Raw genomic sequence first — 26636 nt, forward strand, 5'->3', positions numbered from 1 at the left:
AATGTTGATGGAGCAGTATACTTTGCAGACCAATCAAAAATCAAGCCATCAGGGCTTGGGACAATCAAGCTTAAACTGCCTGGTCTTCCAGACTTTCTTCTGCATCATGTTCTATATCTCCCACAACTCAAGAGAAACTTGATGTCCTTGGTCCACATCCGCCAGCAAGGTCACTCCATTCATATGTTTGATGGCAAGCTTGAGGTAAGAAAAGCATCTGACCACTCACTTGTCATGAGGGGAATAGAAGAAGAAAGGCTTCTCAAGCTACAAGGAACCTCTGCTCATGCACAACATTTCTCATACAATTCTCATCATGAAGAAGGTACACTTCCATCAAGTTTATTGTGGCACGCTAGATTTGGACATTTGAACTATGACAGTCTCCGCTTGTTGAAGAAAAATGGTGTTGCTGGTTTGCCTACAATTTCTAGAAAACTTAAGCGATGTGATGCTTGCATTCTAGGAAAGCATAGCAAACCGTGTTTTCATGATTCACATTCAAGAGCACATAGAAAACTTGAACTCATTCATTCAGATTTATGTGGTCCAATGCCTGTTCCTTCTACAAATGGAAATAAATATATCATGACATTTGTTGATGACTACACCAGAATGTGTTGGGTTTATTTATTGAAGAACAAATCTGATGCTTTTCAAACATTCAAGAATTTTCATAAATGGACTGAAAATGATGCACAATCTCATATTGGGTCTATGCGCACTGATAATGGAAAAGAATACACATCAAATGAATTTGAAAACTATCTTTGCCAACATGGGATCAAAAATCAAACAATTGTGCCTTATAATCCCCAACAGAATGGTGTAGCTGAAAGAATAAATAGGACAATCTTAAATATGGTACGATCCATGCTCTTCTTCAAAAATGTAAAGATAATGTTTTGGGCTAATGTTGTTCTATGTGCTACATATATAAAGAATAGATGTCCATCTAATGCTATAAGAAACAAGACTCCATATGAAATGTGGTATGGACATGTTCCTTCGGTAAAGCATCTCAGGGTCTTTGGTTCCACCTGTTATGCCTTGATACCAAAGGTACATAGAAACAAACTTGGTGCTAAAAGTCGTAAGTGTATCTTTCTGGGGTATTCAAACACCTCCAAAGCATACCGTCTCTATGATGAAGTAAATAAAAAGTTTGTTGTATCTAGAGATGTAATTTTTCTTGAATCATCCAAAATTGACAATGTTGTTGAGCACTTGATCGCTTCGATAGATTCGCAAAAGCAAAATCATTTCAAGAATTTGATAATCAGATTCCATACCTTGAAGGGGGGATTCCTATACTAGATCAACATGTGGAATCTTCTTTTGAAGAACACTCCCCCGCATGAAACTCCAACAACGGATGATGCTTTAAGTGACGTGATTGATAGAATTAGGAGACTCAATCTTGATTCAGTACCAACTCAATCAACGGAACGGCCTAGACCATCTGAGAAAGGTCCCCCAAAGTGGCTGACAAAGACACTTGAAAGTGTTCATCCTGATGAGGTTGGAAAGACAGGAACTAGAAATTCAAACCGGCAAAATGGAGGTTATGTATGACTCTAATTCACCTGTTGATATGGATGTTTCTTATGATTGTGAATTGAACTTGTCTACAGATTTTGAACCAACTTCCTTCAAAGAAGTTGCTTCTCATGACGAATGGAAAGAAGCAATGCAAAAGGAGTATGATGCCCTCATAAAGAACGGCACTTGGAAGCTAGTTGATCCTCCATTAGGAACCAAACCAATTGGCTGCGAGTGGGTCTACAAGAACAAGTATAAAGCTGATGGCTCACTTGACAAGCACAAAGTTAGGCTTGTGGCAAAAGGTTTTGCACAAAAGGAAGGGGTCGATTATGAGGAGACTTATGCCCCCACAGCAAAATGGGCTACCATTTGGACACTCTTTGCCCTAGCAGCTCAGAACAGTGGGAAAGTCTATCAAATGGATCTAAAAACTGCTTTCTTAAATGGAGATCTAAAAGAGAATGTTTTTATGTCCCAGCCTGAAGGATTTGCTGTGAAAGGACATGAACATAAAGTATGCAAACTGGTGAAGTCCTTGTATGGCCTCAAACAAGCACCGTGAGCCTGATATGAAAAACTAACTGAGCATCTTCTGAAACTCAATTTCAAACATTATGATCTTGATGATGCAACTTTATTTGTCAAGAAAGTTGGCAAAACAGTTGTATATCTTGTGGTATATGTAGATGATCTTTTGATGACAGGGAACAATGAAAGCTACATTGCATCCATCAAGAAGGAATTGGGGAAAAGTTTTGAAATGACTGATTTGGGCTATGTTCATTACTATCTTGGCATTGAAGTAACCCAACATCCGAAGTCCATATTTCTTTTTCAAAAGAAATACATTGGAGATCTGTTGAACAGGTTTGACATGACAGAGTGCAATCCTCTTACTACTCCAATGGAACAAAACTTAAAGCTCACATCTATTGAAGGAAAAGAATTTGAGGATGCAACAAAGTATAGACATCTTGTAGAAAGTCTCAACTACCTAACTACTACCAGACTAGACATTTCGTTTGTTGTTGGAATCCTCTCCAGGGTTATGCAAAAGCCTTGTGAGGGACATTGGTCTGCTGCAAAAAGAGTTCTAAGGTACTTGAAGGGAACTCAAGACTTTGGAATCAAGTATACACAGGTGGACGACTTCAACTTGATTGGATACTCGGATTCAGACTTCGATGGAGACAAAGAAACTGGGGTATCTACTTCAAGATATGCTATGAGTCTTGGATCAAGCGCTGTCTCCTGGGGATCATGCAAACAATCAGTTCCAGCAGATTCCACAATAGAAACAAAATACGTGGCAACAGCTGAAGCAACAAAAGAAATTGTGTGGCTCAGGAAAATTCTTGAAGATTTGCAAGTAAAACAAGTACAATCAACTCCACTCATGATTGACAATACCTCTGCAATAAAGTTGGCCAAGAACCCAAAGTTCCATGATCGAATAAAGCACATCAATACTAAATATCATCTGATTCGACATCATGTTGAGGCCAAAACAATCCATCTCCATCATTGTTCCACAAATGAGCAAATTGCAGACATCTTCACTAAAGCGCTTGGAAGAGGAAAGCTTGAACGATTCAGAATGATGCTTGGACTCACCAACATCCCTTCAGATTAAGGGGGGGAATGTTGACACCTAATCCTTGTGATTGGGTGAATATATGTAAATAGATAAATAAGTAATATGAACAGTCATCAGGAGATGAACTAAATAGTCTCTCCCTCATGTATATAATGAAGACCTACCTAATGGAATAATACATACAAATCATTTTTGCCTTGAGGAGTTACTGCTTGGCCTGACACATATCCACAATTCTTATTGATGCAATAGAAAGTGTTTGGCCAAATAATGTCGTCCAAGTCATTACAGACAACGCACAAGTTTGTAGCGTTGCAAGTTTAATTGTGGAGGGTCAATATGATCACATCTTTTGGACTCCATGTGCAGTACATTCATTGAACCTTATGCTTGCCAAGATTGGTGAAATTGAATGGATTAATAAAATATATGTAGCAGCAAAAAAAATCCAAATGTTCATAACCAATCATTCAATGTTCCGGGCCATATATTGAGGTTTTGCAAAGTTGGTGTTAAAATTTGGGTACCAGAGGACAAGTGGTTCCCTAAGGCTTTGATCTTTGGCCTAGGGAAAAGTGTCCAAATTTATTTTTTACTTTTCTCCTAAAGTGATTTTATAAGTGGTAAAGTCAATTTAATTTAAAAGTGACTTTACAAGTGGTAAAGTCACATTCTAATTTAAAAGTGACTTTATAAGTGGTAAAGTTACATTCTAATTTAAAGGTGACTTTATTAAAGTCAATGAAGAATTAGAAAGTGAAAAAGTGACTATGGAAATAAAAGGCTAAGTGGGTCTTTACTTAAGTGGGTGAGTTAAAAATAGAAAGTGAGAATTAAATGCACATTTATTCTAATCCCTAGATCTAAATGAATCTCAGCCATTAGATCTTAAGGTAACCCAAAAGGTCATTTAGAGAATAAAAGAAGAAGAGAGGAAGAAAATATCAATTCATTCTTTCATAAGCATTTGAGAGAAAGAGAAGAGAGAGCAACGAGAAAATATCTGTGCAGTGAAGAAATGAAGGAGAGCAGCAAGAAGACATTTCAGTAAATCTGGGCAACAGGGCACGCATCCCAAGGCAAAATCGTACTGCAGTAGAAAGGCACAAATATAGAGGAAGGACAGCACAGAAATCAAAGAAGAGGGGCAGCAGCAAGGGCAAGAATTTCGAAAGCATATTTGCGCACAAATTTCAAGGCAATCGTATTGTTGAAATCCGTACAATCCGTATAGCAAGTTCTGGGCATATTTTTCGAGGCAATCCGTACAGCAAGTTCTGGGCATATTTTTCGAGGCAATCCGTACAGCAAGTTCTGGGCATATTTTTTGAGGCAAGCCGCACAGCATTTAATGTTGTTTTATTGCTGGAAAATTTTCTGTTTTGGCTATTTGCTGATTGGCACAATTTTCAAGGCGGAGTTCAAGCACGATTTTCGAGATAAGTTGTAATTTGTGGTTGCTAGAATTTTTACTATGTATTTCAGTTTCTCTGTAAAAGCATTTACAAAAATAAAGAAGAGCACTCAAACTGGTTTTCCCTAAGAGTTGTAGGGGGTTTTTCTAGGGTCACATTGACCAAAAATCACTGTGTTATTTTCTGTGTGTGGCTGTCATAATTTTGCTGTGTTTTATTTCTGCAATTTCAGCAGTTGTGAAATCTCTAAATTTGTGTTGTGGATGGCACTGTTGCACGGGAAAACCTTCCCGATTGGGAGAGGTTGTGTGATGATTGCATTCAGAATGAGATCAAAAAGAACCATCTTGGGGCAGCCAAACGGGTGGAGGAGGATGACAATTTGGCATTATTAGCAAGAGGCAATAAGGGCAGAGCAAAGAAGCAAGCCTCCAACAGTGGAGGCAAAGGGAAAGGTAAAGGCAAGCAGCAGAACAAGGAAAAGGACTATTCCAAAGTCAAATGTTGGAATTGTCAAAAGTTGGGACACTATGTTGTTGTGTGTCCGGAGAAGAAGAATAAGAAAGGGAAAGACAAACCCATGGCAGCTTCTGCAGAGATAGAGAGCTTCTCAGAGAGCTTTGATCGGGACTTTGGATTCATAGCTTGTGAGGCCATTAGTGCAGGATCACCTGCCATACAGGTTTAGAGGGAGTGTGCATTCCCCCCTACTAGCAGAGCATCTTCTAGCATGTGGTATGTTGACGGTGGCGCTTCCTGCCACATGACAGGAGTCAAAGAGTACTTCTCAGAGCTTTCAGAGGGTGACATTGATATGGAGGTAGTAATTGGTGATGACAGCATTGTTAGAGCAATCGATGTGTGGGGACAATAACATTTGATAGGGGACCCAAACCTCCCTTGAAAGTGTCAGATGTTTTATATGTGCCTGGAATGAAAAGACCCTGATATCCGTCTCAGCACATGAGGATAGAGGGTATGATGTGTTGTTCAGCAGAGGGCAAGTGCTTATATATCCTAGGGGAACTTCAGCTTCTTCAGCTATTGGTGTGCGCCATGCCAAGGTGTACAAGTTCTCATTCCAGACCCTGATGGCATTGAGTAGCAGCACCCGAGACAGGACCGACAGCAGTTCTAAAAGTTCAAAGTTGTGTGAGATTTAGCACCACAGGATGGGGGCACATGTATCATGGGGCCTTGAGTACATTGCGGGAGATCACCACTAGTGTGCTAGATTTCAGTTTTGATCACCTTGATGTATGCAAAGGATGCGCTATGGGGAAGTTTGCCAGATCCCCTTTTCCCAGCAGTGACAGCAGAGCAACCGGGATCCTTGACTTGATTCATACCAATGTGAGTGGTCGGATGTCTCATGTATCCTTGAGCGGCTATGAGTACTATGTTTTATTCATTGATGAGCACTCCAAGAAGACCTGGCTTTATTTCTTGAAGACCAAGAGTGAGGTATTCAAGCGGTTTCAGGATTTCAAAGCTCTTGTGGAGACCCAGATAGGTAGGAAGATCAAGGTCCTCAAGTCGGACAATGGAGGGGAGTATACCCTTGATGACTTTGTTGATTTTTGTGTTGAGGCAGGCATTAGAAGGGAGGTCACAGTTCCTTATAAGCCCCAGCAAAATGGGGTTGCAAAGAGGAAGAACAGATCCATTGTAGGGGCTGCCAAAGCAATGCTTCATGATCAAGGGTTACCTTTATTTTTGTGGGCAGAGGCCTGCGACACTGCTGTGTACTTGCAGAACGGGAGTCCACATCGTGCCTTGGGGAATGTGACTCCAGAGGAGGCTTTTTCTGGGAAGAAGCTTGATGTTGGGCACTTTCGTATCTTTGGGTGCCTAAAATGTTCCTGTCCCCAAAGAGAACAGGACCAAGCTAGAGCCCACTGCAGACAAGGGCATCTTTGTGGGTTATAGCGAGACCTCGAAAGCTTATTGGATTTATATTCCTGCGCAGAGGAAAGTGGTTGTCAGGCAAGATGTGAAGTTCGAGGAGGAGAGAGCTTTCAGGAGGTCATGGGAGTTAGAGTATCCAAAGTCACCAAACCCTCGAGAGTAGATGAGTCAGTCACAGGGATCCAGTGGTCAGGGATCAGGGGGTACATTGATTACAGTGTCAAGTCCATTAGTGAGCAGTGGCTCTCAGAGTCAGGTGGGTGGTTCTCAAGGCAGTCCGCAGAGCAATTCACAGCATAGTCCACTAATGGACAGTTCGCACGGTACTTCAGCTTCTACAGGCACAGATTCAAGCATGAGGTCAATTGGTAGGCCTTCAGGAATTCAAGCTTCTGATGATGATAAGGATTCTTTCACTCCATTGGGAGAAGTATGCTCAGGGAAGAGGAAGCCCAAGTGGCTTCAAGATACCTTGCGCAAGGCCACATCAGTTGCTGGGCCAAAGAGACAGGTTAGAGAGAGTAAACCACCTGAGCGGTTCTATAGTTACATGGCATTGGTAACAAGCATTGTTGACTCCAAGCCTTCTAGTTATGAGGAGGCAACGAGCGAGCAGGTCTGGAGAGGCCATGACGGAGGAGTATTCTTCTATTATGAAGAACAATGTTTGGGAGGTAGTGCCAAGGCCTGAAGGTAAATCAGTTGTTACTTCTAGATGGCTCTACAAGATAAAGCATGCTACAAATGGTGGCATCGAGAAGTTCAAGGCTCAATTTGTGGCGAGAGGGTTCTCACAGATAGAGGGAGTTGACTATGAGGAGACCTCCGCTCCCATAGCTCGGTATACATCTATTCCTCCATTGTGTCGATTGCAGCAGAGATGGGTTGGAAGATCCACCAAATGGATGTGAAGACCGCATTTCTCAATGGCTTCATTCAGGAGGAAGTTTATACTGAGCAACCGCAAGGCTTTGAGGTGCATGGGAAGGAGTCCCATGTATGCAGATTGAAAAAGGCACTCTATGGCTTGAAGCAAGCTCCTAGAGCTTGGTACTCTAGGATTGATACATACTTGCAGCAGTTGGGTTTCACAAAGAGTGAGGCTGATCCGAACCTATACTTCATTGTGGTGGGTGAGCAGCCTCTCATTTTGGTGTTGTATGTTGATGACTTGATCATCACTGGTGTAGAGAGACTCATTGAGGGTTGCAAGAGAGATCTTGCTTCAGAGTTTGAGATGACGGATATCGGATTGATGCATTATTTTCTGGGATTGGAGGTGTGGCAGAAGGACAGGCATTTCTTCCTGGGACAAGGGAAGTACATTGTGGATATTCTTAGCAAATTTCACATGGAGGACTGCAAACCCATGTCTACACCTATGATCACTAACTAGAAGAAGCTTCACGCTTCTGATTCCGAGTTGGTGGATCCTACTCTATATAGACAGTTGATTGGTTGTTTGATGTATTTGGTCAACACTCGACCAGATATATGTTTTGTAGATAACACTATGAATGAGTTGTGAGCCCAGGAGAGTGCATTGGGTGGCTGCAAAACACATTCTTCATTACTTGTAGGGGACTGTGGATTTTGGTCTGGATTATAGACAGGGTGATGGCCCAGGAGAGTGCATTGGGTGGCTGCAAAACACATTTTTCATTACTTGCAGGGGACTGTGGATTTTGGTCTGGATTATAGACAGGGTGATGGAGAGAGACTGGCAAGGTACACAGATTCAGATTGGGCAGGTTGTGCTTCAAATAGGAAGAGGGCTTTCGAGTGTTGTTTTGGGTTGGGTTCGGCAATTGTGTCATGGATCAGCGGAAAACAACAGTCAGTTGCATTGAGCTCAGCTGAGGCAGAGTATATGGCTACTAGTTTGGCTAGTTGTGAGGCCATATGGCTTTGCAAGATGTTGTTTGGTCTATTTGGTCAAGCATTGAGACCTTCAGTAATTTACTGTGATAATCAGAGTTGCATAAAACTCATGGATAATCCAGTTTTTCATGACAGGTCAAAGCATATTGAGATCAAGTTTCACTTCATTAGAGACTATGTCCAAAAGGGAGCTGTCAAGCTTGAGTACATTTCCACAAATGAGCAAGTAGCAGACATTTTCACCAAAGCCTTACCGCGGGGCATGCATGTCTACTTCAAAAACAAGATGGGAGTGTTGAGGAACACTTTCCTCGGTAAGAGAAAGTGTTAAAATTTGGGTACCAGAGCACAAGTGGTTCCCTAAGGCTTTGATCTTGGATTTTGAATAATCTCACTGATCTTGATCCGTATCCAAATCCGAATCCGAATCTGAACCTGGTAACTTAGCTAGAAACTCATACCTGTCAGACAGCCCTCTCAGCCTTGAAAAACAATTGACCTACTATTAATGCAGCCTCCTCCTCGACTTTATGTGTTGCTGATCTTCTCAAAAAATTGAGCCTATACTACCTTGGAATTCGAGCTGGGATAATTGCAGTCTCTCCTTGATCTGCGCACCACTCCCAGCGTAGGAAATCAGCTTACTGTAGGGTCTCTTCTCCTGCTGCAAAATGGTCTCTTCTTTCAGCAAACTCTCCTCCTCTTCTCCTCTCTTCTCCAACAAATGCTCATTAAGAATGAGAACTCTCTATGCCATTTTCCCTTTTTAGTCTCATTATGTTGAGAGAAGCCCTAACCCTATGATCAAAGACTCGGATTAAATCTCAGCTCTCCTTGATCAAGGGTGGAGATCTAACCTCCCATTGACCCCCTTTTTATGTCTCCCCCTTCATTAATGAACTCCCTAGTCATTTTAATGTTGTTTTTGTACCTTGTACCTTTTTCTCATAAAATCAACTTAAAAACATAAAGTGACTTAATAATATAAAGTACATAGTACTAAAGTACCTCATAAAGTGACTTTAAGTCACATGACTTTAATAACTCAAAGTCACTTACTAAATGTTGTTTTTGTACCTTGTACCTTTTTCTCATAAAGTCAACTTAAAAACATAAAGTGACTTGATAATATAAAGTACATAGTACTAAAGTACCTCATAAAGTGACTTTAAGTCACATGACTTTAATAACTCATAAAGTCACTTACTAAAAGGTGTTCTCATATGTTTTCCTCGGCCAAAAGACAAAAGCACTAGGAAACACATCCTTGGTACCTTTTTTCTCAACAGAGACTTCATCTTCTATTGATTCTTTGACTACTAAGTCTAATTCAGTCACAAAGACTACATGTACACCTGTTCAGTCAGAACCAGATTCTTCGCCATCCACATTTCAGCCATATTGGCACCCTATCGATTGTCATCTGAAGCATAGTTGATGCTTTTCTGAATTGCCATGCCTAAGAGAATGTCAAGAACAAAGGTTCATACACAAGAGGAGGATCTTTTCCTCATATTATTTTGCAACAACCAAAGGGAATAGCAATAACATATGAAGCTAGGAACAAGTATATCAATTTCCACATTGGATGGCATCCAATATGAAGCACCATTGTAGGAAAGTTATTTGGCACATATGAGCATAGTTGCCTACATAATGGACCACTTAAATTTAACACCAAACATAGTCCAAATGAAAATTTAAATAATTCAACAGACAAAAAGCACATGTGATTTGTAATAGCATAAGTTGTGAATTTTTCTGAGATAAACCACACATAAATATGATAACATTATCATGAAAGAACAAACTGTTTTATAGTACCTAATTACTCCCAACATACCAATTGTGCCAAAAGGGTATTAGTTTAGAAGCAACTGTCTTTAAGGTGAATATACTCGAGTAGGTAACCCTCTAAAACACACTCAAGATAATTTTGCAAGACTCCCCAACTATAAGTCTAGTTAATCTCTTCTAACATTGTTCAGGACCGAAATAATAGTATAAAAATTGCCCTTGAATTCTCAAACATCATAAGCAAAGAGGTAGGGGAAAAAAATCCCTGCCTAGATTGTAACTAGAGGCCACAATTGATGCATTAGAATTCATATGTCCAAGAATAATTGAAAACAGCAATATCTTCAACCTATAAATACACTTCTAAACATAGTGGAATTGGATGGGACTAACCCTTCCATCTCCTTGCTGCGACAACTTATTTAACTTCTATAAAACATATCTTGTTTATTCATTAACGCAAGTGTCAACTTATAATATTACACTATGTATAAGCAAGTACCATACAATCAAATTGCAGGCAAATAGATTCTAGTTTAACATGATACTTCCCCAACATGGTACTCAAACATACCAGCCAGAGGCTTGATATCTGAGTTCTTTATACAATTGCACCATCCAATGTTCAATGCTTCTAATTTTGTAAGCCCTGTGAAAAACATAATAAGCAATATTAGATCTTTGAAGGCAACTGGATACACATGCCAACCTATCAAAAGTTTGAATGGAATAATACATAAAAATACAGTAATAGTTAAAACAATCAAAGCATGTAATATCAAATGGTATCATAGAAGTTTTTTTAACCTTAAGGCACTTTGTGACAATAATAGAACTAGAATTGATATCAAACATTAAGGATGGGAACAATTGATTTATATCAAACAAATCTGTAGCATCAAATGAATGGTATAACGACATCAAAATGCATTATTTAACATTCAACAACAATTTTTAGATCCTCTGGCTATGGAAGTGGGTCTAAGTCCATCCAAGATAGATCTTTATTGTCAAATGCTGCTGGTTGATTCTTCACAACCCACTCTGAGGAGGGATCAATATCATCCAAAACTATGCTGCATCATTCAAGGTCTTGTCCAACAATTGGTTGCACCTCAATCTAAGGTTGTACTAAACTAAAATGTGTGAGTGAAATGGAGAGTGGGAACCTCTTTAAATAAACATGCCAACCTCTTTAAATAATATTAGATCTTTGAGGGCAACTGGACACACATGCCAACCTATCAAAAGTTTGAATGGAATAATACATAAAAATACAGTAATAGTTAAAACAATCAAAGCATGTAATATCAAATGGTATCACAGAAGTTTTTTTAACCTTAAGGCACTTGTGACAATAATAGAACTAGAATTGATATCAAACATTAAGGAAGGGAACAATTGATTTATATCAAACAAATCTGTAGCATCAAACGAATGGTATAACAACATCAAAATGCATTGCTTAACATTCAACAACAATTTTTAGATCCTCTGGCTATGGAAGTGGGTCCAAGTCCATCAAAGATAGATCTTTATTGTCAAATGCTGCTGGTTGAGTCTTCACAACCCACAATGACGAGGGATCAATATCATCCAAAACTATGCTGCATCATTCAAGGTCTTGTCCAACAATTGGTTGCACCTCAATCTAAGGTTGTACTAAACTAAAATGTGTGAGTGAAATGGAGAGTGGGAACCTCTTTAAATAACATTAGGGGGTGCCTAGGGTTAGATCGTGTGTTTCGTCTTTTTATTTTTATTATTTTTTTACTTTGAGTTTTACGTGATCTCCCACCGCCAGCTGTGTACAGTTCTATACAAAACCAATTGATTTGGCATTTATGGCCGATTCAATACAAAACTGACCATTTCAAATTTGAATCCTTCAACCAGACAGTTTCAGCCCTAGAACAAATCTGTGGTTTTCCAGTTCCCAAAACTGGTCCAATTCTCATAACATTGGGCACTTAAGGAAGCGGTTCCTTGGATGGTGGCACAAGTTCAGGGGTGGGTGGCATGGTGGTTGGAAATCAAAATGTAAGTATATATACATATTTATAGTTTATTCTATTATGGTCTGATAACAAAAGGTAATAAATATCGGGACTTATTAATATTTGATCCACCATGACTATGTGGCCCAAGTGGAAGCCATGGTGGGTCAAGTGCAAGTGTAGGTGGTTCAAACTTCATCCTTTGCTAGTGTTATTGTTTCCCAACCTTTTTGGTCAGGTGGTTCACCCATTGGTTCCTAGTAGTTCCTTGGTGACAATGCAAGGGTATGCCCCGAGGTTGTGGTCCTAACAGTTTGGGTATTGTTGTACATCAAGGGCCCAGTAGTATGGAGATTGAACAATGTTAGCAAGTTAATTCACAAGCATAAAATATTTTCCTCTCCAACTCATATGAACAAACCAGCTAGTGCTCTGAGTCCATGGCACCAAACGAAATCCTATAAGGATGTGATGATTCAGTCATCAGATAGTCAGATGCCTAAAGGTTTTGAGATGGTCAGCCGCTATAGTAATTTAGGAATTCATCTTCTTTTGGAATGAAGCTCTCCCTACTATCTTGGAATGTACAAGGGATGACGATTCCCAGTCACAAACAATTTTTCAGGAATGTGTTGCAACAGTTCCAGTCATATGTGGTCTTTCCTACAAGAGGCGAAGTCAACCAGATTTGAACTATGGAATCAGATGAACTACTATTGGAATGGTCCTTTCAGGCTTCAATCATTGTTAAAAGAATCGAGGATTAGTAATCACCCTTTCTTCTTCCTTGCAGAGTTCTGTGATTGCTTCTGGGTCAGATCTTGAGAATAGATGTGCATTGGTCACTGCTAATCCAAGATGAGATCCTCGGTTTTTGTGCAATTTATGCCCCCAATCTCAATGTTTAAAGGGATTGTATGGCCTCCTCTCTTCAGGCTACAAATTGGATTATCAGCAAGGAAATTAATATGCTGGAGTGGGACAAGGATCGGAATTGTGTTTGAGGATCAGTGATCAATAGTTTGGAGAAATATACTTGGTATCAGTGGTCAGAGAAATAGGCCTAGTGCCAGTGCAAGGCAGTTTTACAGAATTTTTATTCTAATCGGAGATAGAGAGGTCTCGACTATTGAGGTTGGTTCATCTCGACCTATACAAGCAGGGATAGAATAGAGTTCAAGCTCATCTTGACAAATTCTATGGACCTTGAGAGGAGATGAATAGCAAACTTTGCCTAGTGGGTGTGGTAATGGATGTAACCATGTAGCGGAAACTCAATTTGACTTGAAGTTTTCACTTGGATACACCAAGAAATATAAATAATGAATGGTGACTTTTACATCTGTGTAGCTCACGAATAAATACAACTAGAAGGGACTTTTGTGCCTTTTAAATGAAAAGGTGTGCCTTTTAGTATTTATTTATTATATTATTTCTTATCTTTTATCTGTTTTTATTTTCACATTATTTGTATATTATAATATTATCTATTCCTCTATGTTTATAACAAGCCTTCCCCTTTAGAAGTGCTTTGTTCTAAAAGCAATCTCGGAGGATTCTATGTTTCCCTAGTGGATTTGATTTGAATACTTGTGAGAGTTGTCTATCGTGGAAGTGGGAAAGTTGTGAGTTGTTTTAACTCATCTCTTAACACTAAGTCCTCATGAGTCATGATTATAATTACAACATCAGCTCCAATTACCTTGATTCAAAGGTGGGTTTTCTTTGATCCTTCCCTTTCCATTGACTGTATTGCCCGTACCTTAAGATGTAGGCTTTGTGACCCATATAACTTGTAGCTCTACTCTTGCCAGGAATTCTATAAATTGTTCCTGGACATTTGGGGCATACGTGCCCACTTGCAGCGACCATTTACTAACACCGCATCCAACCTGTAGATTATAGTTCCAAATTTTGTATATATACAAAAAGTTAAAACTTTATGGCACCTTCCTAATACCTTGACATTTTGACCATCAGCAACTGTAATAATGAAATCCTACAAGGCATACGAAAAGGTTTAGTTGTTTGCAAGATTGATAGCCATGAAATTGTGTACTCCCAACATCTGCTAAGATTGTGATATTCTTATTCTTTATGCTTCCCTTGAATTTTAGGGTCCTTGGATCATTCATCCCATAATTGCTACAAGTGATATTGTAGGTTTTTGGTCCCTGATGTTCAAGCTATTACCTTTGTTCCTTAGATCAGATGGAATATATCTTACTATAGATGGTTGCACTTCTTCTTTATGACATAAAATTCATTATAGACCCCTGACTCTTCTTCCTTACAAGTCTCCCTAGTGCAGATGATTGTTGTTGGTGAAATCTTTGGTCAGTTTTCATTCTTGTCAAATTCTAATGTCTTTTTCAATGGAAACCTCTACCTACTCCTATCTATAATTTTGCAATAATACAAGTCATTGAATCTACATCTATGACCTCGAATCCAATTCTTACCACATCTATAACACGTTACAACTAATTTCCTTCTTCCCCACTATTCAATGGTGTCACGTTTCTTATCATGATCCCATTAACTTCAGAATAGGGTGGGTAATACTTTGATAACACAAAAAAAGGAAAACCCGAGTAAACAACATGGTTAAAAGTATCAGCAATATATAAAACGGGAATGAATATCATGTTTCCAGAATTCATCTTGGAAACCTTCCTCGTCACTTGCTTTGCTGGAGCTGAGGGTCCTCACCACTCTATTGATATCAGTACACAAGAAAAGACGGTGGGAGAGAGCGGATGTAAGTGGAGGGTTAGCCCAGAGCATCGTAACCTGTGTAGCAGGAAACGCTGGGCAGGGGGTCGTTTCCTCAAAGAAACGATACGGAAACGCTGAAACACGTGTGGTACGGCCTTGAAACATGTTTGAGGCTGTACTGGCACGTTTCTTGAGGCTGAAACGTGACCCACTACGGCCTGAAACACGTTCAAGGTCATATGGCCGCATTTCTGCCAAAAGAAGCATTTTTCTGTTTTTTTTTTTCTTTTTTCATTTTTAATATTTTATTAGGCTATTAAAATATTGTGTGGATGTTTCTAGATGTCTCTCACAAGTTATAAAAAGACTCTCGCCTCATTTTGGGGTAATGAACGACCTAGATTGACTACGAAATTACAATATTTTACAAGGCAATTTTTCATCTAATTTTCGCTTCAGGGGCGCTTCCCCTTGACCCCCCCAATGGCACTAGTGGGGGGGTCAAGCCTCCCCACACCACCCCCCCCCGTCAAGGACTTGGATCCAAACATGGCTGAAACAAAACAATTTAATCATAATGTAATAATATATCATGTACATTTTATGATTGCGCATATTATATATATATATATATATATATATCACATTTCCCCGTATCGTGCAACTTAGATCGTAACATGAAGCGATATTATGAAAACTGCTTATAGATCAATATCAGAGAGAGGATTGGGTTTCTTAGAATGAAGAGTGTGCCAAAACACTTTAAGGGAATCACTGAGGGCCAAAATAGCCTACATCTCCTCATGGTCCAAAAACTATGTTTCTTATGATGAGGGCAGCTTTTGTGCTCTTTCCTCATTGAGGATATGGAGGAAGCGTCAGGGATTGCATTCTCTGCCACAAGCATTTTGCTTTTGGGAACTCATTAGATATCTATATCTATGGCAAATATGGCATTTTAAGGGGATTCCTCTGCTGGATTGAATACATTTTTCTGTTAAATAATACACAGGATGGACCTATCAAAGAACTAGGGGCCTCCTCAGGAAGATTTTAACTGTCTGCTGTGTTGAGAAAAGTGCAATGAAATAACCACATACATAGAAATTTAGATAATCTCCCATAGCATCCCAGTTCCAGGTAATCCAAATTCTTAAAGCCTTTTTAGATGGCCAAGCTCCTTAAAATTTATAAGATAACACAATGATTGTTTTGTTTATGTAGCTTAAATCCCTCTTCCCTGTTGTCTATGAATGATGCCTTTGGACTAACTGTTCAAAACTCACAACCTTTGTGTTAGCAACTAGACATATGTCTGAACTTTACCATGCATTGAATGCAATACCATGGAGACATGTGATAGAATCCTCAGAAGCCATGAAACAGGACACACCCTCCCAGCCCTGTATGTCTGACACTTTGAAAATTGCTGTTCACATGTCAGACACTAATGGGGCATGTGTCACATCAACAAACAAAAAACATGTGTCCTGGCATGACTGATATATGGGTCACCAAAAAATGTTTTACAAGTTCCAAAAAATATCAAAAACTGTGTGCAGATAAGTCCCGACTCCCAATATGTCAAATGCATCCTCGTGTGTGAATAATGCAGACATATTTAAAATTTTCTTAGTGTTCTATGTGTCCCATGTCGGTCCATACCCATGTTTCCCTGTGTCATTTGACTTAGCTCTGCAGCATTTATGTGTAGCTTACAAAAGATAGAAGACAATCAATCTGACAATGTAACAGAAATGTTGATAAAACACTTATGAACCATTTAATTCTTATGTCACCCTTTGCAGGCATCTATTTGTGAAACAAAGGGATCCATTCACTGAAAGTAATAGATTACCATAAAACAGAGTCAATTGACTTGCATTTATATATAGCAACATAATAAACAATTTGAAGACCTTAACAGCAAGGCTCTAAATAATGAGAAGTGACAGGCAATGAGGCAGAAATCGATAACAAGTTAGATGATATTGTCAGGAAACGGGAAAGTGACTTTAAGGTTCAGAGATTCTCAAGTCTTTTGAATCAATAGCCCAACCAGTTCAGAAAAGTTGGAAATTAACAACACAAATGTACAAGCAAGACAAGATCAGATAAATGCATTTAAACCACCAAATCCAACCTTATCACTGTACAACCCCATCCACAAGGCCACCTATTTCCCACAATTCAACTCACCTTTTAGATGCACCAATCCACCATGAATCCCTGAGCACATCTCCAGATCCAGACTTGTCAAGTTCACAAGACCAGCTAAGGCACGCAAGCCTGATGCAGTTATTGCATTGCTCTTTTTAAAACTAAGTGAAGTCAAGTTTGTAAGTCCTGAGAAGCAGAAGATAATATATTAGAGAAAAAAAGAGATATATATATATATATATTGGCACTTAACAATTAACGAAACAGCCTACTCAAACGAAAGAAGGTTTAAAATGAAACTACCAAATGTTGCCAGTGATTGCAATCTTCCTTGTGTAAAGATGAAACATGTGCTCCCTGATATTGCCTGCTCTAGAATTCAAATAATGAGGCCTACAGGATTCTTAGTTAGGGAGGCATGAACCTTTGTCTGGGAGTCATATGAAATCATAATGAATATTAACATATGACAAAGGAAAAGGTTTACAGTTACAAAATGTTTACATCACGTCAATATAATGGTACAAAGGAAGGCTTAGGCTCAATAATTAACAATTGATGTCCTGAAAATGGGGCTCTGACTGGGTGGCCTTAAAGATGACATGAAACATCAAAAAGCATATGTTCTAGAGACCTTAACTCCAAAGGAAACCTTGGCAAGATTGGAATTTAGGTTCTAAAAGGCATGCATTAAATTAATTTTTTAAACAATAGAGAACCATCAAAACATAGCAGTGATGTTAAAAAACAATAAGCTTGTACTCTGAATAATCAGAGTAAAAGATGTTCCAGCAACACATATGGACAATCTTTTAATATTGTCTCCAATACAATTGAGTCAACCAGTCAAATATGCTAAATAGAGGGTCGGTTTAGAGGGCAATGCAAATTCACCATTACAATATAGGTGCTTCAGAAAATGCTTTCCAATTTGGCCACTGCAAGTTAAATACAGGGGCAAATGTTGCCAGTGATTGCAATCTTCCTTGTGTAAAGATGAAAAATGTGCTCCCTGATATTGCCTGCTCTAGAATTCAAATAATGAGGCCTACAGGATTCTTAGTTAGGGAGGCATGAACCTTTGTCTGGGAGTCATATGAAACCATAATGAATATTAACATATTACAAAGGAAAAGGTTTACAGTTACAGAACGTTTACATCACGTCAATACAATGGTACAAAGGAAGACTTAGGCTCAATAATTAACGATTGATGTCCTGAAAATGAGGCTCTGACTGGGTGGCCTTAAAGATGACATGAAACATCAAAAAGCATATGTTCTAGAGACCTTAACTCCAAAGGAAACCTTGGCAAGATTGGAATCTAGGTTCTAAAAGGCATGCATTAAATTAATTTTTTAAACAATAGAGAACCATCAAAACATAGCAGTGATGTTAATAAACAATGAGCTTGTACTCTGAATAATCAGAGTAAAAGATGTTCCAGCAACACATATGGACAATCTTTTAATATTGTCTCTAATACAATTGAGTCAACCAGTCAAATATGCTAAATAGAGGACCGGTTTAGAGGGCAATGCAAATTCACCATTACAATATAGGTGCTTCAGAAAATGCTTTCCAATTTGGCCACTGCAAGTTAAATACCCCTGTCTACCATAAGCAGAAACATTCAAATTTACAAGACACCAGTTAACTGTTAAATTTTATTAAAAAAGGAAACAAAAGGAAAGCACCAAATGTACCACAGCTGTTAATAACCCAACATCACCAGTACAATCATTGAAGAAGTTGGAAAATGAAAATAAAATGGAGTAAACATGCAACATGAAACCATGGAACTATAATCAATAAAGTTTTGATAACAAGGTCCATCATGAATATTATAATCATGTAGAAACTGTTTCCTCTGACAAAATATAAAATTTTCAAGATATTGAGCTTACAGACAGAGCTACTTTGGATCATAGAGTCATGTCAAAAAGAAATGAAAAATGTGAGAATTACCTGTGAGATATTCTAGTCCAGCATCAGAAATACGTTGACAATAGTTAAAATTCAGATGCTGCAAATTTAGACAATTTTGCAATAGTGAAAGCCCTGAATCTGTCACGTCTGAACTAGAAATATCAACTGCCAGGAGGGACGGTCCCTGCGTTGCAAGAATTTCAAGCCAACTATCTTCCACACCAGGGTATTCTCCCAGAAAAACATCCTACCCAAAAATCAGAACAAACACAAATGTTTATTTTCTTTCACAGTGTACATTCCTTGTGCAGAAATTTTAAGTAGTCATTCTCAGTTAGGTAACTCTTAAATCAAGGGATTACCTGAAGATTACAGTCTTGAAATGCGTGGAGTGAAGTTCTTGTGAGAACTTGAGTACGAACCAACTCATTAAAAATCTGCTGACTCAGATCTCTAGGAAGCATATTAAGAGAGTCATATCTGCCAATATTCTGCATTGACATACAATACACTAGTCAAAGACTCCAAACCATCATCTTAGGCACAAATCTTAACTTAGAGCTTAGCAAGTCTCCTTTCAATAAATGAAATTGACCAGTTTAATAGAGAAGAATAGTACCTCACAGATTTTTCGAATGGACAGCTCTAGAAGAGAAGGAGCTTTCCCATCTCCTTTGCCAATGTCCACTGCTATACGCGGACTTATTGGCCATCTAAGGCTGATACTTCTACTAGACCTCCCTGAACCACCTCGCTGGAGGTCTTCTGCACTGTCTTGTTGATCTCTTTTTCTTGAACAAGCTCCACCCATCAAGTCTAAGTGAATATTCTCTCGAAAGTGTTTTTTTCCTTTTATAGACCCCCTAGAAATGCTACCATATATCCAAGTCTCTGCCTTTCATGCAAGGGTGTGTTATCAAGCTAACCTTGCAATAACATTGGTATTTTAGGTTGGCTGCAGCCATTGTCCACCAAGATGTAACATTGCTGCTCACATACCTGAGCCAAACTTTAAACCACAATATTATTTTTCATTCATTTAATGCTATAAATATTCAGAAAATATTTAATTGGCTCTACGAATTTAGTATGCATAGTAAAACACAAAATGACAATGATGCCATCAACCAAAAGCCACATGAAATTTGCCCCAGTTGTGTAGCAGTTGCCTCGTTGATGGAACAGCAATTAACCTCAATGAACTGGTACTGTTTGGTTACAACGCATGATTCTCTAGACAGATTTTGTTTGAAGTTTGAACAGACTTTGGTTAATATTAATTGTAATGTCTACTTGAAATTTACACTTCATCCTTATGACCTGTGCTTTAGGCTAATGTACTATGTATTATTAGACACAGTACAATCACTTAAGGAAATATACATCTCCCTAATTTCCAGTTGCTTTACAACAAGAAAAAGGCACACTATGTCAGTTGGTAATGCAGCAATGTTCTTATTCCCCTCGCCAACGTTCCCAGGGGCATGTGTTCTCTTAACAGAATGACAGATGAAGTCTGAAGTCTACTGAAGTAATTGAACTCAGACTTTTCTTTTCTTAAGTCTGCAATTCACAGTGTTGATAGATCTACTTGGGTTATACTATCCATATTTTGGTATCACTAAGTGGACAATAGTCAAAACTCTATCTATCATCATGTACAAAATGAATCATCATTTACATGGGCCATGGAACTTGAGCTTCCTTGTAATTTATACCAGCATAGATCTATCTTAACTCTGGATCTACCAAGCTCCCTGAGGGATCAATTCTCTCAAAGATGCAAACCTTTTCAGTGCAAAACTTGAGGAAAGGTTTGCACTTCAAAAGGTTTGATTTGTCTTTACACTTGGTAGATCCCTATCTTGGTTTTCAATAATACTATTTATATTTATATAAATTTCACATCTCTATATATAGAAATATTCTTAGGTTAAATTTTATTAAAACCTTGATAATACATATAGTTACATATATATGTTGTGTTTTTCTTTGAATGTTTATAGTATTTTTAATTTAATTTGGTAATGTGATATGCCATTGATGATATATATTGAAAGAAAGATATATAACTTAGAAAAAAAGTTAATTGTAAATATTGAATTTTTATATGTTTATTAATTAAATTTAAATATAAAGTTCTGAAATATACATTACGAATATGAATCATTATTTTAATTTATACGGTCAATAATTTATATCTACTATTTATTAGATATATTTCATATTTGAAATATTATATTTTTAAATGTGTTTATCAATTAAAATTATTAAATTTTCATATGTTTATTAATGATATATTACGAAATATAAGGGTTACGAATATGAATCATTATTATTTAAATTTATTTTAATGTGATATTTATATTATGATTTGTTCCTTGAAAAGATTGTTTGTAATTTTATTAATAGAAACAAAATTTGAAAATTGCAATATAACAAATTGCATTGAACCCACTTATTATTTCTTTCACTTTTTACTTTTTATTATTATTTTCTTTTAGTTTATCTGACATTATGTTTTATTATTGTTATTTTTTTATCTAATGCTTCATTTTACTGACACTACAACATCTCTCCCATATGGAGCCAACATTTAATGTTTACACTCATTTACAGACACTAAAACATTTCTCTCATACTGTGAAGGTCGACATTTAAATGTTTTCACTCATTTATGGACACTACAACATCTCCCCCATGCTGGGAGGGCTGACATTTAAATGTTTACACTCATTTACAGACACTACAACATCTCCCCATACTGAGTTGTAGAGCACCTCTTGGCGCAATGAATCATGTATGTAAAAAAACAGCAAATTATGTTGCCATTTATCTGTGATGTTATTGTTACACTTACACCAGCTTGTGAAAGAATTGGTGATTGGCATTAGGGTCCCTGTAGTTCATGTTGTACCACAGCAAATTAGGCTGATCTGGTACAACTAGATACTGTTTAATAGGTATTAATAACTCATATTTTAAGATTTCAAGTATCCATGATGTACAGGTATGCCTACATGAAATCACGGAACCTTTAAAAAGTGAAGCATTCTGCCCAAATGAACAGAGACATAAAAAATGGCCCAGCGTGACTGTGTTAGAATTAAAAGGTATTCTGGAATCTGAAGATTACATCAATTCTTCCAAATCAACGTAGCTATAAATCCTTTATGAACTCTGTTGAAATCCCACAAGCCCAATTCATTAAAGTTTAATTCGTGGGTACAGAATTTGCACAGAAATATGCAGACTGCAGCTCAGGTGTGCCGGAACTATTGAAGTTTGAGGATGGGAAGTCCCCAACCCAGAGACATTCTTGTCATTAAATTGGAGCCGCTGGACGAATAAACATCCTTCTGGAGACTATTTTGAAGAGGCGGGATGTGCAATAAGAGTCGAGACATCATCAGAAGGAGGCAGGATGCGCAAAAAGAGTCAAGACATCATCATAAGGAGGCAGGTTGAGCACCAAAATGTTATCGTAAGTAGGCAAGATGAGCTAGAATGAGTCATTCATTCAATAAAGCATTAAAGGCGAATTCTGATAGAATGAGTCATTCATTCAATAAAGCATTAAAGGCGAATTCTGATGGAAATAATGGAAGTACGTATACCAAGGAACCTGGCAATGGAGGTATTTTCCAGGAAGACCTCACCCAAGGGAAGTTCATGTGCTTATAAAATATATGTTACCCTTGCTTTTTGGCTTACAGTGCAAGACTTTTCTTAGTATTGTCCTGTCAAACTCTAAGGCTTCCTGTTAGTATGCAAACTGTCTTAACACCTTTGAGCCACACCTGAAACATTGTCTCTGGGTAGGGTTTTATTTCCACCAAAGTTTGAACTTTGTATTCTAACTCCAATGTTCTTGAATGCAAAAACTTTCAATCCTGAGGGTAACAGCAAGCTTATTGCCATTCCTCCTAGGAGTTTGCTCCTCAAAACAACTTAAAAAATAAGACAGAGGAAGGATAAAAAATCCTTAAGAGATAAACTGAACTTCATCCAAATTACAGAATATTCCCAATCATATAATCACAATTTTATTGAATTATCAAACAAAACTTGATAAAGAATTCCAAGCACAACCTAAAACAACAAACAGATAAATTATCGAAAACAAAAACCTATCTTTGCCCACTTCTGCTATCTATTTAGCACTCTGAATATCTATGTTGCATTAAAACCTCAGCATTGGTAAAAAAGGATATACAACCAATAAATATCGCAACAATGATAGAATTTAATCAAATTACAGAGAAAACTGAAGAACTTTAGTTCTAGAGAATTTGAGAAGCACATCACCTAAACTTTCTTCTATTGAAAAAACTTATTGAAGACACTGATCATTAACCTCAGACAGGAAATAACTCATAGCAAACATGCTTATATGTTGTCTGTGTGTATGAGAGAGAGAAAGATTGACAGATATTATAAAAACGTCTACGAGGTCAACTGAACTGACCTATCCGATTAACAAGCGTACATATGACGTAAATTTTCATCAAATTAGAGGAAAAAGGATAGAGCATACTACCTACAGAGAAAAGACAGATTTCACCTAAATTCACAGGAATTTGCCAAGCGTGCGCCAAAAAATTTCTCCTCTTAACCGAAACCAAAACTAAAATCAATCGTGACATAAAACAACGAAAGGTTTAGCAACAGTCTAAGCTTTGTCCACTTCTAATGTACATTCACGCGTCTAAAAATATAAAATAATGTTGCGTTGCATACAACAACTTTGAAAGGAAATTGCATGAAATTGATGCTGCTGTTAGAATCAAGAGGATTCAAAAGGTATGCGTGAACAAGAAGACGGATTCCTTAAAAGAGAGAATATTTGCAGAGCGTGACGCCGTAAATTACTCCGACCGGAAAAGATTATTAAGAATCGGCCCTTTATAACATAAAAAAAGGCAAAAATTAAAAATAGTTTCGCCCAGTTCCGCTATATATCTATCGATCTAAAGATAACTACTTATAGTTCATTTTATGCGCGTTTCTCAGGTTACTGCAATGTATAAAGAAGTATGCAACCAATTCTAAAGCTTAAGCACGCAAGAACTCAATGACGACTTGAAGGAAAGCTTAAATTTATATTTGTCCGTCTACGGAATGACTTTTTCCGCCAGTTTTCGTAAAATTATAGGCCATAAATTAGCATCAATCCAATTCCAGAAAGAAAAGAAATAAAAACTGCAAGAATTCAACAGTATTTACAAAAACACCTTAATTAACATTTGCCATCTAATAACGACTGTTTCCACCCGTTCTCCATAATATTATGAGCTATAACTCAGTATCCATCCAATTCCAAAGAACAACCGCAAGACTTTAACAGTGTTTACACAAACACCTGAAATATACATTTCTCGGCCTGAAAAACACAAATATATCCATAAATTTCGTGTAATTAGGTCGCATAAACAAATATCTCGACATTTGCAAACGAAAAGAAGGCAAGAAATCGATGATCATTCGAAAGATTCCTCGAAATGCCTTGACTTTAAGGAGGCAGTTAAAACTACTTTAACAGAGCTGATCAAAAATTGAAGACTCAATAATCAAGCCTTTAATGCTCGGGATTTCAATAAATGCTCCTATAAAGAATGGCCGAGGACTCGCCAGGCAAAATGGTCATAGTTATAACCCTCAATAAACTGATATGACATGAATTGAAAGGCGAGGGTTTAAAGGGATACGCTGACAAACACGAACACAGAGTAATCTTATGATCGGAAAGTGAAAAGAACGACCTGTGCAGGCTCGTCGTTTGCTCGCTCTCCTCTCCTTCTGCTCCTCTGTTTAGCCGTAAGCCAAAATAGCTGAATGGCAGAGCTAAAGGTATTCATTCTCCCAGCCGAACCGGACGGGGAAGTTCGGTTACCGCACCTGAGCCTCAGCGGGAGATACGGTGCCAAGTCGCTTCGCACCGACTCGCAACTACACTGCCTTGCACAGTCAGCATGGTTGCCACATCGGACGCGGCCAATAACCCAGGCCCCGCCTGTGGGCCCCGGTACACGATTGAGGTTGCGTGGGCAATGGGTTAGTACAAACGGATAAGGCACCTCATAGTGACAACCCTCTGTTTTCCCAGGTTTACTTTCGGTCAGTAACCAGTTGTCCTCGTCTCTTTGGTTTCAACTTAAGTGACAAAGGCAATGTCAAGTTTAAAGGCCGTCTCCCTACCGTAAAAGTAATACATATCTCACGAATATTTCCTTAATTACGTTAGTTGCTTAGTTATGACTTGAGTTTTTATTTTCTCTGCATTTTAGTTTTAGGGTTAGTTTAAATGTTTATGAGGTAAAGGGGAAAGCTTTTATTTTTCTTGAAACTGGGATAGTAAATGGTTTTTATTTTTTATTTTCTTGAAACTGGATAATTAATGGTTTGACTCTTTTGATCTTTGCGTAGTCAAGGGTTTCATTGATTTTTCGAGAAGTAAAGGTTTGATGCTCTTGATTCCCTAGATATTAAAGTTGGTAAGCAAAACCATCCATAAATGATAAGAAGCAATCGAAAAAATTTAAATATAAAAAGAGAAAGAATGTTTTATAAATTTAGTGAGAGAGAATGTTTTATACATTTATTTATATAGCGATATCATTATAATATATTGGATGATAAAGCTAATTATGTTTTAAATATTTTAAGGTTTAGTTATTTATTAGATAAATTATATTGTTCATTATAAATCTAAAATGAGTCATTTTAAAATTGTAAATATAAAGCATTTAATATTATGTAATCATTTAATATTATCTAATACTTAAGTTATTTTTATGTAATCATTTTTGTTATTTTTTTTTCAGAGAGAAAAATCAACATGTATATTATATTAAGGAAATATAATGAGCTGAAACATATAAAGGCGTATTAAGCCAGCCAAAAAACATTCCTGATGACAAAAGAGGGACTGCCTCTGCGCCTATAATAAGACAGATACTGATGAAAAGAGGTCTCAGACCATACCAGAAAACAAAACCATCATAACCATAATCACAATGGCCATCCAAAAATAAAACAGAGTGTAGAGAAACACATAGGAATAAGCAGAACCATATAGAGAGAAAAGAACATATCAATCTGAAGCAGTCTGAGCCGATATGGAGACCAGCACAGAATCAATTGGAGCATTTGACTCCTGAAAAATACGGCCATTTATGTAATCATTTTTGTTATTATTATTATTTATTAGTAATTAATTTCTTATGAATTTGAACAGTTTATTTAGGAAATAGGATAATGAGTTAATAATAATTTGGTATATTTTTCTAAATTAAGAAGCAAGATAATAAATCAATAATTTGGTCAAATAAGAAATTAATTAACAACTTAGCATTTTTTTAAGTTAAAAAATAGGATAATCAATTAATAATTTGATTTTCCAAACTAATTTCTTTAAAGTTATTTAATTCAAATTGTATTAAAACTAGCCTAGATCCATCTTAACTATGGAGCTATCAAGGGCTGAGAGGGATCAAATCTCTCAAGGTACAAACCTCTTTTTTTAGTGCAAAACTTGAGCACTTCGAGAGATTTAATCCCTCTGGGCGCTTTATAGATCCAGATTTAAGATGGATCTAGGCTAGTTTCAATCTTGTGCCCAAAGAAAATCTAATGAACATATGATTAATTTTATCAATAATATGTAAATTCATCTAATATTAACGTAAT

The 26636-nt window shown here is 37.5% G+C and overlaps 1 protein-coding gene across 2 annotated transcripts in view; it reads right to left on the bottom strand.

Moving 5' to 3' along the window:
* The window catches only part of LOC149196814 (uncharacterized), a 211818-nt gene extending 186954 nt beyond the window's left edge, over nucleotides 1-24864 (bottom strand). The window contains exons 1-7 of one of the 2 annotated variants that reach the window (XM_089405657.1): nucleotides 24710-24838; nucleotides 24182-24330; nucleotides 19567-19946; nucleotides 19310-19438; nucleotides 18987-19194; nucleotides 17058-17204; nucleotides 10718-10792 (exon numbers count right to left, since the gene is read on the bottom strand). In XM_089405657.1, coding sequence (XP_089261783.1) covers nucleotides 10718-10792; nucleotides 17058-17204; nucleotides 18987-19194; nucleotides 19310-19438; nucleotides 19567-19758 — 751 coding nt within the window. In that variant the 5' untranslated portion in view covers nucleotides 19759-19946; nucleotides 24182-24330; nucleotides 24710-24838. Of the gene's footprint in view, nucleotides 1-10717; nucleotides 10793-17057; nucleotides 17205-18986; nucleotides 19195-19309; nucleotides 19439-19566; nucleotides 19947-24181; nucleotides 24331-24709 lie in introns of both variants that reach the window. The other variant, XM_089405656.1, reaches the window with a different exon arrangement.
* Nucleotides 24865-26636: the final 1772 nt, after the last annotated feature.

This window comes from Pinus tabuliformis, chromosome 2_2 (genome assembly GCF_031772625.1).
Source record: "Pinus tabuliformis cultivar Carrire ecotype Pingquan chromosome 2_2, CPIR1, whole genome shotgun sequence".
In the NCBI taxonomy this organism is placed as follows: Eukaryota; Viridiplantae; Streptophyta; class Pinopsida; order Pinales; family Pinaceae; genus Pinus; species Pinus tabuliformis.